This window comes from Triturus cristatus, chromosome 3_1 (assembly GCF_964204655.1).
Source record: "Triturus cristatus chromosome 3_1, aTriCri1.1, whole genome shotgun sequence".
Lineage (NCBI taxonomy): Eukaryota > Metazoa > Chordata > Amphibia > Caudata > Salamandridae > Triturus > Triturus cristatus.
The window spans coordinates 250,830,175-250,846,063 of NC_140583.1; the positions used below are offsets into that span (position 1 = coordinate 250,830,175).

At 46.3% G+C, this 15,889-nt stretch overlaps 1 protein-coding gene across 1 annotated transcript in view; it reads left to right on the forward strand.

Moving 5' to 3' along the window:
• The window catches only part of MPI (mannose phosphate isomerase), a 109,053-nt gene extending 96,621 nt beyond the window's left edge, over nt 1–12,432 (forward strand). The window contains exon 8 of the mRNA XM_085643812.1: nt 9,607–12,432. Coding sequence (XP_085499938.1) covers nt 9,607–9,825 — 219 coding nt within the window. The 3' untranslated portion in view covers nt 9,826–12,432. The remainder of the gene's footprint in view (nt 1–9,606) is intronic.
• Nucleotides 12,433–15,889: the final 3,457 nt, after the last annotated feature.

Below are 15,889 nucleotides of genomic sequence, written 5' to 3' on the forward strand. Positions count from 1 at the left end.
GCTCCCCTCTTCTCCCTTCCCACATGTCCCTCCCCTTCCTTTTGTTTGTTGTAATTATTTTTTTTTTTGTGTTTGTTTGATGGACCCTGCAGCTGCTGGTTTGAGGTGTAACCTCCGAGACTGCGTAATTGGGATTTGGGAGTTTATGTGAGGGGACGGGGGGGACTGAACACAGTTTGAGACATCGGGGCTGGAGGGGTGGGCGACAGACCTCGCCAATATGATCACAACACAGTTGGTCCAGTTGACCCTCTGGGTGGTCAGATGGATGTTGGGGAGGGGTGTGGGGGGGATGGGGGCATGTGGAGTTGGGGGTTTAAGATAACATGGCAAAAAGGTACACCAGTATACATTTACAGATTGCAGGTACTGCGGCAGAGAAGAAGGGGGTACGGGCTAGACGGCAGGCTGAATATTACACACCATACAGATGGCTATACCTGATCGAGGACAATATTCCGTCCTTTCCTGGAATGTGAATGGGATGGGAAATCAGATTAAGAGAGGACTAGTGGCAACATACTTTTTAAGAGGTTGAAACCGGATGTCATCCTCCTACAGAAGACTCACCTAAAGGGTACTCAGTGTGGTTTCTTAGGCAGAGGTGCGTACAAAACACTGGCGCATGCTGGGTTCTCCACCGGAGCACGTGGCGTAGCAATATTAATTAGGAAAAGCCCTCCCTTCCGCCTAGAATGCACCTGGACAGACCCCAATGGCACCTATGTAGCGGTCAAGGGGGTATGGAACAGACGACATGCAGTGCTTAATTTTTTTAGGAGGCCACACCCACCTTCACCAGTGACCCCACCCACTGACTATTTGCTCTACCCGTGCTTAATTTGTAAAATAAAAAGTGCCAGGGACCTTTTCGGGAGATCACGACAGCCTGCACCACCCATTGCCCCTGCCAGTGACAGTACCAACACAACTACATACCACCTCAGTCCTAAAAGTGATACAATTCACACTTTTTAAAATGTATTTTGACTTATTAAACACAGTTGTTGTGCTCTTCTGGGCAATATTTTACAGGCATGGTTGGGATTTTAATGCCTCTCCTCTCATATGAGTTCTAGTTTGCATAGAGCCTCTAAGCACTATGCAGTTTTTCATAATGACATACCGGTTTCACCTCTAAATATAATCTACTTTCCCCAGTTTTCACGGTGCTCTAGTGAACACACACATTGTCTGGGGTTATCAAAATTCTCTAACAAAAACGCACTGCAAGTTTTAAAAGTATGTCAGTGATGTACATATACAGTACCTATAAAAATACTGACTGCACGTTTTAGCAACGCATAATTAATACACGTGTTGCCTATTTTTCAGAATGCCACTGGAAGGTGCACTATTGCAGTTTGCATAATGGTTCTGATAGTATACATTGAGAAGCTGCGGTAAAATATGGTTGCGACTGCAAGGCCCCTACTAGCATGGGTCCCTCAACAGAAGACTTTGGCATTGTACTTGCACATGGACGGTGCCAGAGGCACGATTGCTAAGGGCATGCCGGCTTGGACTCACTTGAAGTGAACTGTGAAGTCCACTGTCCAAGGCCTGCCCTGAGTAATCATGCCTCCGCAGTCGGCACTGTCCGTGTGCAAGTACAATGCCATGGTAGGGGTCCTGAGTAGGCCGCCCAGTCATGTTTTACGGTACCGCTGCAAGCCTAGGGGGAGGGGCCCCAGCCTCGCAGCCATGACCCAAAGCTGCCTAGGAGACCACTGGCCCAGGTGAGGGAATCACGCAGAAACCTACTCTTCTGACTGCCAGTACCAGGAGAAGGCTGGTCTGCTGGATGAAGGGCAGCAGGGCCGGTGCAGCCTGCAGGGCCTCTAAACTTAACCCCGGAGGGCTGGTCTTCATCACTGAGCAGGAGCTAGCCTACGCCTACCACGCCCGTGACCGTCGGTCGCAGGCAGTGTCACTCCAAACACCACGTTCCAAAATATTTTAAAAAGCAGCGTTGCTCGGTTTGCTGGTGGTGGTGGGCGGCCGGGCACTGGCCTGCCTGCCTTTATTCAATAGGCGGCCTAGGCCTGCTGCAGCCTGCACTCGACGTCAGGCTAACCCCCTGCCTGTGAACCCTGGTAATGGCGAGGACAGGCGTGCGCGTAGGTCTGCTGAGGCGTGGCATACTGAAAAAAATACACACACACACTGCCTGCCGCAGAGCACAGCCCAACCCCCGACGAACACAAAACTCAGCCCCCTATCCAATCAGTGTTCCGGGGCCGCGGCCCGCCCATTGGCAGCAACACTGAAGGGCCACTGGCTATCCGCTGCGGCTTCACGCCGCTTAAAGCAAATTTGAAATGCATCATCATCGGCATCATTGGAATACAAGATCTGTGGAGTCAAATATGAATGATATGTGATGCGCGCCGCGTCTGAGCCTGAGATAATTTAGTTTTATATACTGACACACATTGCCTACCATATGACTAAGTATATGACGTGCAGTCTCAGAGTTGCGTGGTGGTGTTATGTAGACCCGGCCCTGTCAAATAGGTGCCGGTGCTAAGCACCGGCACAAATTAAGCACTGACGACATGTCACCTTTATTAGTGTCTATGCACCACCCAGGCTCCAACGCCAAACACTAGAAAAACTAATTACAATTTTGTTGGAGGCTGGCTCTGACACGCACATTATTGGTGACGACTTTAATGATGTGATGGACTCTGAGATTGACCGCACATCTGTCCGGCCAAGAGACCCCAAAGAGACGCCGTTGAAGCGATTCACGGACACTTTGGCACTCACTAATCTGTGGCGCAGGCAACATCCACAGATCAGGGCCTATTCCTTTTACTCAGGGGCCCATGCGGTCTTCTCAAGAATAGATTACATATTTGCTCCGGCATGAGACCTAAGGGAGGGGTGTGAGGTGGAATTCCTGGCCAGAGGACTCTTGGACCACTCGCGTATGCGACTTACAGTAGGCACCCGCACACACGGCAGACATAGGGAATGCAAACTTAATGCCTGGGATCTAAAAGATGCACAGATTGCGCAAGAACTTGGGACGGAAACCAAGCTTTATTTTAAAGAAAATGTGGGGACGGTAGACTCGGCGGTCACACTATGGGAAGCATACAAACCCTTACTCCGGGATAGGGCACAAAACATCATTGCCCATAAAAGACGGAAGGATGACTAAGAGATTACGGAGATTGAGTCCCGACTCCTGCAGCTCGAAACAAGGGCTAATACAGGAGACGATCCTTCCCTGTTGCGTAGTCTACAACTTCTTAGACAGGAATATTTCGCGTTGGCCAGGAAAGACGCGCAACAGGCCATACAAGCATTACATAGGAGACTATACGACACGGGGGTTAAGACGGGCAGGTTGCATGCCTGGCTCAGTAGAAAAGAACTAGATAGCAGGTGGGTGACACAGATACAGGAGGAGGGAGGGCAGATCCACGTTACCCCAGTTGCAATAGCTAATGCCTTTGCAGACTACTATGAGGCCTTTTATACACAGCGCCCCTTGGCTGAAACTGCGCAAATACAGGAATATTTGCAGACGATACAGCTCCCCAGATTAGGGGAAGAAGACCTACAATCCCTAGACAGTAAGATTACAAACGAGGAAATCATGATGGCCATTGGCCAGTTGAAAACCTGGGAAGGCTCCCGGACCGAATGGGCTCCCCCCGGAATTCTTTAAGCAACACGCGACGCTCTTCTGCCCGCATCTCCTCCAGCTTTACTTGGAGCCGCATGAGGTGGGAAGCCTCCCCAGGGACTTGAGGGCAGCCACGATAGCCGTAATCCCTAAGAAAGACCGACCCCCCGACCGTTGTAGCTCATATCGTCCCATCTCCATGATCAATCTAGAGACCAAAATACTTGCCAGGGTGTTAGCAAACAGACTCACAGGGGTCATCTCCGGTCTTATCCACAAAGACCAGCCGGGCTTCATGACCAAAAGGTTAACCAGGCTTAATCTGAGACGGCTGCATAACTGGCTAGAAGGGGTGAGTAAAAGAGATGACCCGCATTTCATTTTGTCCCTGGACGCCGAGAAGGCATTTGATACGGTACACTGGCCCTTTCTCCTGTCCGTACTGGAGATATTTGGCTTTGGACCGGTGTTCCGGCAATGGATCACCGTCCTATACGACAGACCTGTGGCAAGGGTCAGAGTTAATGGGGTACTATCAAGGGAATTTTCTATAGGCAGAGGCACGCGCCAGGGCTGTCCTTTATCCCCTCTGCTCTTTGCCCTGGTACTGGAGCCACTCGCTTGTGTGATCCGAACACACCCAGACATAACAGGCTTTCAGATGGATGGGGTGACAGAGCCCGACGAGCGCATATCCTTATATGCGTATGATATATTGTTGCATGTGACAAACCCAGCCACCACTCTCCCAAGCATTATGGGAAGTTGTGAACTTTACGGCGCGCAGGCGGGTTATAAGATTAACTGGGGAAAATCCTGCCTGTATCAGATGGGTGGGCGTGGTGAACACACTGTAGGTCCAAGCCAGCTTCAGGTGACTCAAGAGGGCGTTAAATATCTAGGTATTTATGCAACGACAAATGCGACACTGGCACTGGATCATAATTTGTACAGCGCACTACGAGACTTTCGTGAGGACGTGGGGAGATGGAAGTCCCTGCCGCTGACCCTCCTAGGCAAGGCGGCTCTATACAAAATGATAGTGCTCCCCAAATTCCTTTACGTGCTACAAAACATCTACCAGTTAATACCAGTGGAAGTGTTCAAAAGAATTGACGATGTACTATGGACATTCCTCTGTGATGGACGGCCGCCAAGGGTAGCATTGGCAACACTCTTATGTTATGTTAATTTATTTCTTCTATAGCGCTCGGCTACTCCAAGGAGCATCCCGGCGCTTTGATGAAGAATATCGGCAGACAAAACGAGACATAACAACTAAAAAAGCAGACAGAAGAGAAGGATCAAGTTTAGTTAATAAAAAAATTTATTTAGTAAAAAGCCACGTTTTAAGCTCTTTTCTAAAAGCAAGGAGACTGGGAGCCTGTCTAAGAGAAAGTGGTAGTTCATTCCACTCCTTCGGGGCAAGGTAGCGGAACGATCGACCTCCCATCCTTGCACGCCTGATAACCGGGACTGTCATTTTGGATAGAAAAGATGATCTCAAAGACCTGCTAGGTACATATCGGGAGAGACGTTTCCTTAAGTACTTAGGGCCAGATCCTTGTAAAGCTTTGAAGGCAAAAGTCAGGCACTTAAAAAGAATTCTTTTAGCGATCGGTAGCCAGTGTAAAGAATTCAGTAAAGCCGTGGCACCTGCTCTTCTCGGGAGCCCGTAAATAGCACGGGCAGCCGAGTTCTGTACCACTTGCAAACGGGTCAAAAGATATTTTGGTAGACCCAAGAGAAGGGCGTTTGCGTAGTCCAGTCGAGATCCGATCAAGGCCTGAACAATAATCTTCCTATGCTGGAAAGATACTAGAGGAAGAAACTTCCTCAGCATCCGTAAAATGCCAAAGCATTTACCTGAGAGGCACAAAACATGTGGCCCAAAGGACAATTCACTGTCCACAATAACTCCCAAATTTTTAGCCTCAAGAGACACATTGTCAGGTGGAAACAGATCTTGTGGCCACCAAGCTTTCCAATCTGGTTCACAGGTGCAACCAAAAAAGAGCAGCTCCGACTTATCGGAATTGCACTTTAATCCATTACACCTGAACCACTCAAAAACCGCACCAAGGCAATCCCTGATCTGTACGCCGTCGAATAACCCGCCCCTATCACTGCATCATAATTAATATAATGGCGGCATATCCTTGCTGGACCTTAGGGCGTACTACTGGGCACCCATTTAATAGTAGTGAATGAATGGGAACATATAGAGAGGGATCACCCCACATACGTTTTGGAGTTTGCACAATTCACTACCTGCCCGTACACGCACTACATATATGGGGGGGGGTGCTACCCAGTTACTCACGGCGATGCGGATCGTTCTGGCAGCATGGAAGCAGGCAGAGAGACAGATTAAATGGGGTGGACGGGTCACTGGGGAAACCCCGCAATGGGTGGGAGATCGCCTGCCAGAAATTAGGAAGCTGCGAGGCTTCAGGAAATGGGACCTGTTGGGCATTTCACAACTTAAAGATATACTGCACCGCAAAGAGTTAGTCACTTTTGCTTGTCTACAGTCGGAATATGACATGAACTCGACCCCACACTACAGGTATTTACAGTTGAAACATGCCTGGCGGGCGCAGGGCTTAGTCACTGCTGATATCCCCGAATACGCAACCTTGGAGGGACGTCTCTTTATGGGAGAGATAGCTGAAAAAGCGGTCTCTTGGACGTATAGAATGATCATAAACAACAAGCCAGATACACTACAGAAACTGCGCATGAAATGGGAATCGGAATTGGGGAGAGATGGATGATTTGGACTGGGAGATGGCATTGATGCATCCTCGCGAAGTAGCCATCAGATCGTGCCTCAGGCTAATTCAATATAAATATCTACACAGGGCATACTACAATAGAGTGCGATTGCACCACATAAGAAGGGCTGAAACACCCATATGCCTGCGCTGTTTAGGGGCGAAAGGCATATTTTATCATACGGTGTGGAAGTGCTCCAAGATTCAATGGTATTGGACGACCCTGATGGGGAGATGGGGAGTGTCCTGGGGGCGGAGGTTCCACTTATCCCCTCGTTTGTCCTATTGGGAATATCCACCGATATTGACCTCCCTAAGCCTGGGTTGGTTTTGCTACAGCTCGGGTTGGTGGTCGCAAAAAGAGATCTAGCCAGGGCATGGGGGGCCGCAGAGGGACCATCTCTTATCTAGTGGAGGAAGAGCATGGACATGTATATGCTAGGTGAGAAGACAACATACAAAGCACGGGGCTGCCCTAAAAGGTTTTGAAAAATATTGAAGTCTTGGCTTACACACTATGGACTCTTGATCTCTGACTCGCAATGATAGATCTGGTTGGAAGGGAAAGATGGGGCCTGCATATTGCACTGACACATCATAGCACGGTTTGACTCTTATTTACTGCTGATTGGACATGCTGCTGCTGTTTATTGGAAAATGCTTATGTATTCCACTGTTGTTGATTTGCAATGAGAAAAAATGTCAATAAAAATATTTCAACAAAAAAATAAATAACCGGTTTGTGATGCAATTAATGAAAGGTTTACAACATATGTTTCCTCCTTCTCTCTTTGTGATGCCCCAGTGAGACCTTAATCTGGTCCTGATGTTCACTTTGTTCAGCCTACTTCAAATCTGTCCCTTACAGCTTCTTACCATTAAGACTGTGTTCCTCATCACTGCGAAAGAGTGAGTTTCAAGCTCTGTGTGTCAATCATCCACATATTACCTTCTTCCCAGACTAACTAGTTCTGCGGACTCTAGCATCCTTCCTGCCGAAAGTTGTGACTCTGTTCCATGTCTGTTTAACCATCACCCTGTGCTCCGCAACATGCCTCTAAGGAGGAGTAGAGGAACCATTGTGTGGACCCCAAAAGAGTGCTGCGCGTCTACGTAGATCGTACCAAATAACACTGGATTATCGATCAGCTCTGTTACATTCTCCGGAGCTTAAAATGGGAAGGCAGTGCAGAAGAGAACCATGTCCTCCTGGATCGTGCTCTGCATAAATATCTGCTATGCATTGGCCAAGAAGCAGCCTCCGGGATGACTGGGTGCTTATTATACTATGGCCAAAGCTGCTACCACTGCGGTAGCAAACAGAGTCCCTGTCCTAGACATCTGCCAGGCAGCTGCTTGGACATCCCTCCATACATTCACGAAACACTATTGTCTGGTCAGTCAGGTTTGCTGAGAGGGAATTAATTTGCCCTCGCTCAATCCTGTAGGACTTTCTGGCTTGAGTCCCTTCACAGACGTACCGTCAACTACATACTGCTTTGGTATCTATTCAAATGGTGAAGAATCAGCAGCTAGAATACTTTATCTGAAGAATAAGTTACTTATGTTCTGTAGTGCTCTTTCTGGTAGAGACTATCTAACTGCAGAATTGTCACAAACCCTCTCATCCTCCCAGTCTGTTATTGGGCTCTATCCATTAATAAGAACCCAAGTGTACAAATCTGCACACCTTGTACCAGTTTGCTTTTGGGTCTGCCTCTAGAGGCGCTAACAGTCTCAAAAGCAACTGACGTTAGCATGAGAGACTGATGCCTACATATACCTGCATGACATTTCTGCAGCAGAAAGGCCTCAGTGTGGGGCCGCAAAGCGCCTTCATCTGGCATGCAGAGGTGGTGCAAAAAGGTTTTTTTATCCAGTTTGACGCCTGGGGAATATTCAAATGGTGAAGAATCTGCTGCTAGATGCGACCGCCCCACCTGCTCCGTTAGGTACATTTCCCTCAATAATGCAGCCGTTCAGTAAACGCCCATCAATGTGCAACAATAAAGATCAATTTAACACATTGACCGATTGCATGAAAGCAGTTCCAACAATACAACAGTCAATAGTGCCATAAAAAAAAAAAAATCACAGCTCTTCAGTGGATCAGCTAACAAAAATAGTTCCTTCTTACAGTTCACAGCTGTGTAACAGATAACGGCTGCTTACCCACTCAGAACCAGCGGTTTTGCAGAAATTGTCAGGATTTATAAAGATGTCATGATTTAAGATCAAGAATGATAAATTGGTGATCATGAATACCTCAGTGCCACTGGGTGCGGACAAAGGCTTTAAGAGCCAAGGTGTCAGATGTACTGGGGCAGTCCTATACAAATATTTTGGAAAGAAATCCACATTTTGTAGAGGTGTTAGGCAGCTGATCCTCCGGCCACTTTCCTGGACCTATGTGCTTCACAGCTGAGGTATACAGTGAAGCTCAGAGACGTCTATTGAATCAGGAGTCTTATCTGTAAACAGGAAAACCGACTGTGCAGTGGGTGCCTGTGGCAGCACTGGCACTTGGAATTCATGCCCACACTGCTAGGAATTTGAAAAAACTCCGGGCCACCAACTCACCAGCAGACAGATTGGTCAATTAGGAGAATTTCCCCCACGCCGCAAGGATCTTTAGCTACTTGAAGAACACGGGACCGCTGAGCGGTGATTATTGATGGCCTCCATCGAAGGGGGAGGAAAGCTACGTGCCTCACAGTGCTGATTGAAAGGGGAGGGGTATTCTGCTATATTATGCTATGTTTGTGTATTCATAACATTGCCTGTGGTTTCCAGGTTACTGTTTTATAGGAAACGGCATTTGCAGTACCGGTTAGATTACTGGCATGGAAGGCTGCACAACTCTGATCCGATAACTGTCATATTATATGTTTATTATAGCTTTTAAAAAATGCTCCACATAGTACTAATCAAGTGTTGAACCTTTGAGAAAAAAAAAAACATTGATGGACAAAAAAAATGCTTCTTTTGAAATCACCCTGTGACAAAACGTAAGTTACCTATGACCTGAATTGATTTCATTCTCATATGAGCACACATCATCTCTAATATTGTGAGTTTTTGTACGCTTTCTCTTGGTGTCACATTTATATGAGCATTGGAGAACCTAGATTGTTTCCTTTTTTCCTAAAGAAAACCAATCCCATTTGTCTTCATGTTTGCTTTCTCCAGATCCCTGCTTCCAAGAAGAAATACACTGTTGCCTCCATTGACTCTGCAAGCATCCTCTTGGTGATCCAAGGAGAAGCTACCGCTGCTTCTGACTCCGCCTTGTCTGACATCAGCCTGCGTCGCGGATCCGTTCTCTTCATCGCAGCCAACGAGAGCGTCTCGCTGGACCTATGCTCGCAGAGTGGCATGCTTCTCTTTCGAGCCTGCTGTGTCCTCTAAGGAGCTTCCTTCTATGGTCACAGTAGATTGACCACATCAGAGAGCGAAGTAGATGTTCGGCCCCTTTAATCCGGAGTGTGACCTGCAGGGTATGTGGTCTGGCAGAACACATATAAAACGGAGGGAGGTGGATGGATTAGGAAGGAGGCTCCTGAGAACTGTTCCCAAAACCGGCGTGGAGGAAGAAGAGTTTTTTTTTTTTAGATCCTTTGTTTAATGCCATAGTTAATAGTGAGCATGTGAAGCAGGAGAAAGCCAGTAGATATGCGATGGTTAAGTGATGGCTTCCAGCAGCAGTCTGACAGATTATACCTGAAGTACATTATCATGGAGCATGCGTTTAAATCAGAAAAGATATTTTTCAATATTTAATGTAAAGATTATGCATGGAAGAATGAGTGAATGTCAGGCGCAGGCACCACGACACAAACCTGGCCATTCACAGTGTTTGAAAGCTCCTGTTGCCACTGTGGAGAACGCGCTTGTTTGCAGTTCCCTTTTATCAAAGGCTTCAAATAGTCACTGTACATTGCATGGTATGAAGACCGTTACTACAAAGTTCGAGTCTCTCTGGCACTTAAATCTTAATCACTTTAGCAGAGAGTTAGTTTTTTTCCTACAACATAATTTAATTATTGGTGGAATCAAGCCCCTCCTCCATTAAATAATATTTAATTAGATGCTACGTATACATATTCACAATGTACTTGAAATGCATTGAGTCAAATTACATTTTGATATCAGAGATTCCTTTAGGTATGAAACGAAGAGCCTGATTTACTTTATTTTTACTGCAATGTAATGCAGCACAGCAATTTGTTAGGAAGGGAGTGCCTGGTCTACCAATATATATGATGCTGCTGCTAGCACTAGTGCACAAACATGCTGATTAGTGCAACACGCACACGCCTTTGTTACTTAGTACAATGGCGTCTCTGTGATGTCTAGCATAGGTTTTGTATTAACTACTATGATAAGACATAGTTTAAAACTGGTCAGTCATTGTATGTGTGCTGTACAGTGCACATGCAGAGTTTGAAAAGTTTGGTAAAATAAAAGCATTTCTCAAATGTAATGCCAGCTTCAAAGTGCTGTTGTTTTTTTGGGTGCAAAGCCCTATCTATAATTGTTAGTAGATAGGGGTTTGTGTCAAAAACAAGTGGTTGCATGGAAATGCCCATGTACCACCCATGGAATTCCCCAAACAGGTTTTGTGCAGGAAAGTAAATCCCAATTAGGTGTCAGGTTTGCATCACAAAAGTGACCCAAATCATCACAAGGTTTTAGTAAATCTGCCTCATAGTAATTTCGGGATCCAATCTAACACCGCTCTGGCTGACTCACTTCCATCTGCCTGCATCTTGGGTCTGCTCCTCTTTAAAGCACTCATTGGCAAATCTTTTAATGTCCAGGTGAATACCACCCCCTCCCTCCCACTAGCTGGTGTCTCTTCCTGCCTAGAAAACCTTGCCTATACCCAATGGTGCCTTGTGCCCCGTATAGCAATGTGCCCCTGGACTAGCATTTTAGTCTGCTACTTGTTTTCTTTCATGTGAATTTTTTCTTTTGCAAAGTTCTGAATTGATATGAGGCATCCTATTTTGGAGGTGAGTGAACTATAGCAACATAATTACTGTTAGGGATTGTGCAGTTTGTTTTCTGAAATTGATGGAGGAGGGGGTGAACCTCAAAGACTGACTCAATTCTCACGGACAATGATGCTGCCCCTCTCCTCACAATAGCACTAGAAAAACACTTCCAAATTACTGTATGGTTTTCAGTCATTAAGGCTTTGCAAACATTATATATATTTTAATAACTGATGATTTAAGTATATAATATGGGAAGTCCATCCCAGGGTTGTCATTGTACGACTCTGTTTTTTGCACTAATTTGTACATTGTATTTTTGAGAGGAGGTGATAAGACTACTGATTATGTTTACGGTACATGTTTCTATGATCCCGTCAGCATGAGGACGATAGCTGTGCAGATCTATCGGAAGCACAGACAGCCAGAAAATAAAACTGCAGCCATGTTATGTGGTTCACAGTTCAGGCCTTTCTATTTGCGTCTGGCTTGTTTATCCAGACCAGGATTTCTTAAATTTGCCGGTTGGGACCTCAGTGTGGTCAGCACTGGTCTCCTGACCCGGTCAGTCACTTCTAAATCATACACGACTTAGTGTTGGAAAAGAAGATCATCTTGTGTTAGAGATTGAGAAACCTTAGTCAAAACCATTCACATCTTGTTCTCAAACATTCAGTTGCCGCCACATTATTGCACACAAACAAGACAATTATGTTGCCAAGGAAACATGCATTTTAATCACTTTGAATGAGAACTCTTCCAGTGTTTGGTTCAAGGTAGTGTCTCCCTCTAGAGAAGTTCATTTATGTTGCATGTGGTGGGATGGGTCTGCAGTTGGTTAGAAAGCAGCTTATTTAGGTGGACGGGTATAGAGGGAAATGAGCATCTTTTGTTTTCAAATGCATTGTTTTTAGAGCCCATGCATGGGACTGTATACATAATTCCTGATAGATTGGAATGCACTGATGTGTCGCGCCACCAGAAAGGTGCGTCAATAAAGACCCTTGGTTTAATCTGGTACATTGGTGTGTGTTCTTTTCTGATGTCTTGTGACTTTCCATCATAATACCACCACAGTGCTCCACATGGTTTGGGAAGATAATCGGCGTGCTGGTTTACTGAACACCATTACAGTGACTCAGTGATGCACACTTAAGGCTTCCTCAGAGTAATAATTAAAAGTACATTTTACATAATGGATATTATTGAATAATCACGTCAAGAGGCATATTATTGCTACTTAATTACAGTTTGTATGGGATCCAGAGCAAAATACAGTGTATTGAGATCACCCGTAATGTGAGTAGCATGTTCATTTAATGGTGTAGATGATCTACTGATGCAGAAAATGTCCATCCTGACTAAACCACCCACAGCATTGCATGAACTATGGGCCAACCTATGTAAGGCCTTGGATAAAGGGTGTATCATTCAAGCTGAAATTGAAACTAAATACTCCATGCGTCCATTTTTCAGATGTCATCCAGTAAAAAACATTGCCTTGCTCATCAAGACCTCCCCAAACTGCGAGAAAACCAGCATCTCATTATTAAAGTCCTCTGCGCTCAGGTCCTACAAGACATTGTCTCTACATCACCGTCTAAAATGTGTGCAGGTGTCCTGTCCTCCGCACGTGCCCACTTGACTCGAGCATCTGTGGCCGATGAGGATGATTATCTGTACTCATTCTCTTACGGCTGCCGTAGATCATCTACTGCCACAACAGCACCTCAGTGACAACTGGTTTCATCTCATTCCTTTCCAAGAGGGAACAGCGTAAGAATAGTGTAAATTCTACTCTAACCCTTTGAACCTCCCCTGTTGTGTTTCACAAGGATCCCCACCTCCCTCTTGTCGGGATACTACTGCGCATGAGACTGCAGTGGGAATCATACTTCCCACTCTCATGTAGGTGTCGCCCAGATCTATCTTTGGGACTTGTCCAGGAGTGGTTGCTTCCCCTAGGTCTCTGAGGCTGGGCCCCTTGAATGGATACTGGATTGGGAGGAAGGGACTGCAGCGGATGAGACTCAAGCCTCCAAAAGGAAAATGCACTATTCCTGGATCCGAGTCATATGCGTTTTTAAATCGCATTCTTTCTCCCGACACATCCTTTTTGGCCACCTACCACCTTTCCCAAGTGCATACACCTAGGTGTCCACCTGGATACCGATTACTGTCCCAGGTCAACTTACACCAAAAGTGGGTTCTTTTTTGCTTCGTTGATGTAAACTCTGCCTTCTTAATGTTCCAAAAAACCTGCGCCACATTTTTATTGGCTTCTTGGTCCACTCAAACCTGAAACACGTAGAATCCCTCCTTGTTGGCCTGCTGAAATACCAACTGAATTACATTCAGGCTCTCCACTGGTTACCTGCCTGAACTAGGCGTACGTTCAATTCCTTGATCTGGACCTTTATACGCCTGAAGTATCTCACACCCACATATCTCCACCGGACAATCCTGAGACCGCTACCTCATCAGTTTACACCTTGACTTGCAAATAGATGGCATTGGCAATGATTTTCTGCAGTGCCTCCGGTACTGTGGGCTGCATTCACATCATAACAGAAGCGCAGTCAGCGGATTCACAGTTGAGTTAGGAGAATAGACTCCGAGGTGTCTTTCGGAAGGAAGACGTGTAAAGAAGTCCGGCCTGTAGCTCTCCATGTGAATAAGGCAGTAATAGTTACTCTCTTTGGGGGCTTGGCTCTCCTAGACGAGCACTCAAGGTTTACTGTAGAAGGTGGTATGGCTTAGAAATTCAGATACCTCAGAACACTGCAAATAACATACAGACATAATTCGAGCTATTACTTAAAAAAAAGAGGACATAAACTGGTAAGACTGTTATAAACGATATATTGAGAGAACAAGAATGTGCCAGCTCCTCGTGGGGCTGAGATCCCAAAACAGTTCTGTATAGTCCGATTGCTAGGTTTTTATTTTAAATACGTTTTTATTCGTATTTGATGTCAACTAGTGGTACAACTCTTCTTTAAGTCCCTCCCCCCCTTAAAAAAAAAAAAGATTTTACTGAGTTTACAAACTATTACAAGAACATTGCATGATGTACTCGGGCCACATATTAATATATTGTGGGACAATCTGGAGCAATAAGCACATGTTTGAGAGTTGCACAATGCTGAAAACGTAGGAAGCACTATCTTCTCGGGGTAGGCAGGGACAGGGAGATATACAGAGTACAACTGCCAGTGTCCTACAACAACGCTCGTAGCAACGGCATCACCCGCCGGGTCTGAGGCTGACCCTCACCATCTTGTGTATTAGAATGCGGATCGGACTCACCAGAGCGAGACGGATAAGTCGTCAAGGGACCCCAGATGTATCTTGGCCGAGAAACCAGGGCTGTAGCTGCACATAAAGTTCACAATGAGTATTGCAGCATATCAAATCTCTAAGCCTTTCCTGTTTGCGTAGCCCCATGGGACTCCCTGGACTGTTGCCATGAGGCACAGGGTCAGACTGATTTGCATATGGCCATGTCTGAACTGGGGTGGCAGAGTGGGCTAAAGAACAGTGATGGATTAAACCCAGATCAGTTGACTGGGGGTGAGTGCTTGCAATGTTCAACACTCCGTCCATCATTTCCTTTGGTTTTTGCTTTGTTCGCCATAAGTTGGCAAGGCATGCTCAGACGTGAGTCCCTTGCTCACTTTGCCACTGGATTCAAGCAAGCCTGGCTGAAGATGGCTGAAATGCCAGAAACCGGTCCTAGGAAGCTTGTTTCCGGTCCATGGCTTGGCAGTTCGGGCTGGACTGTTCCCATGTGGCACAGGGTCAGACTGATTTGCATATGGCCATGTCTGAACTGGGGTGGCAGAGTGGGCTAAAGAACGGTGATGGAGTTTATGCTTATGATTTATTAAAATCAGTTTGATTTGAATGCAGCAGTATGTCCACCGGGGAGTGATGATTTCAGTTCCTAAATCTATACCGTGAGTAATAAGCTAGGGTGGTCCAGTCGTCCACTCGGCCTTTTCGAGACCCAGCAGGTGGTCAGAGCAATCTTCAGTGCGCATGCGTCTCTAGAAAATCCCAATGGGAGTGTGCGGAGGGGTGTATCCCCGACCTGGTCTCGTTCTGGTCGCAAGTAGGGGAGCCCATTGGCAAAGGGCTTCAGGGCGCAAGGATGGACAGATGTGTGACGCATCTATTGGCGTAAAGGCAACACATTGCTGGAGCCGTGTCGCAAGCACGACGCAACTCCAGCAATGCTTCGGACTGCCTCTTTCCATCATGCTGCGTCACTCCTTACGCCTGCTTCAAGCAGCCTTAAGGTTTTTACGAAGTGGTGTCGTGAAAGTGACTCCGTGATATCTTGTAGATTTCACGGTGTCCCCTTTACAAGGCTTTCCTGCGTCTGAACACCCACTCTGCATACATTATACCTGACGCAGGTATATTGTGACACAGGGCTTTACAGCGTGACGTATCCCCATAGATGTATCGCC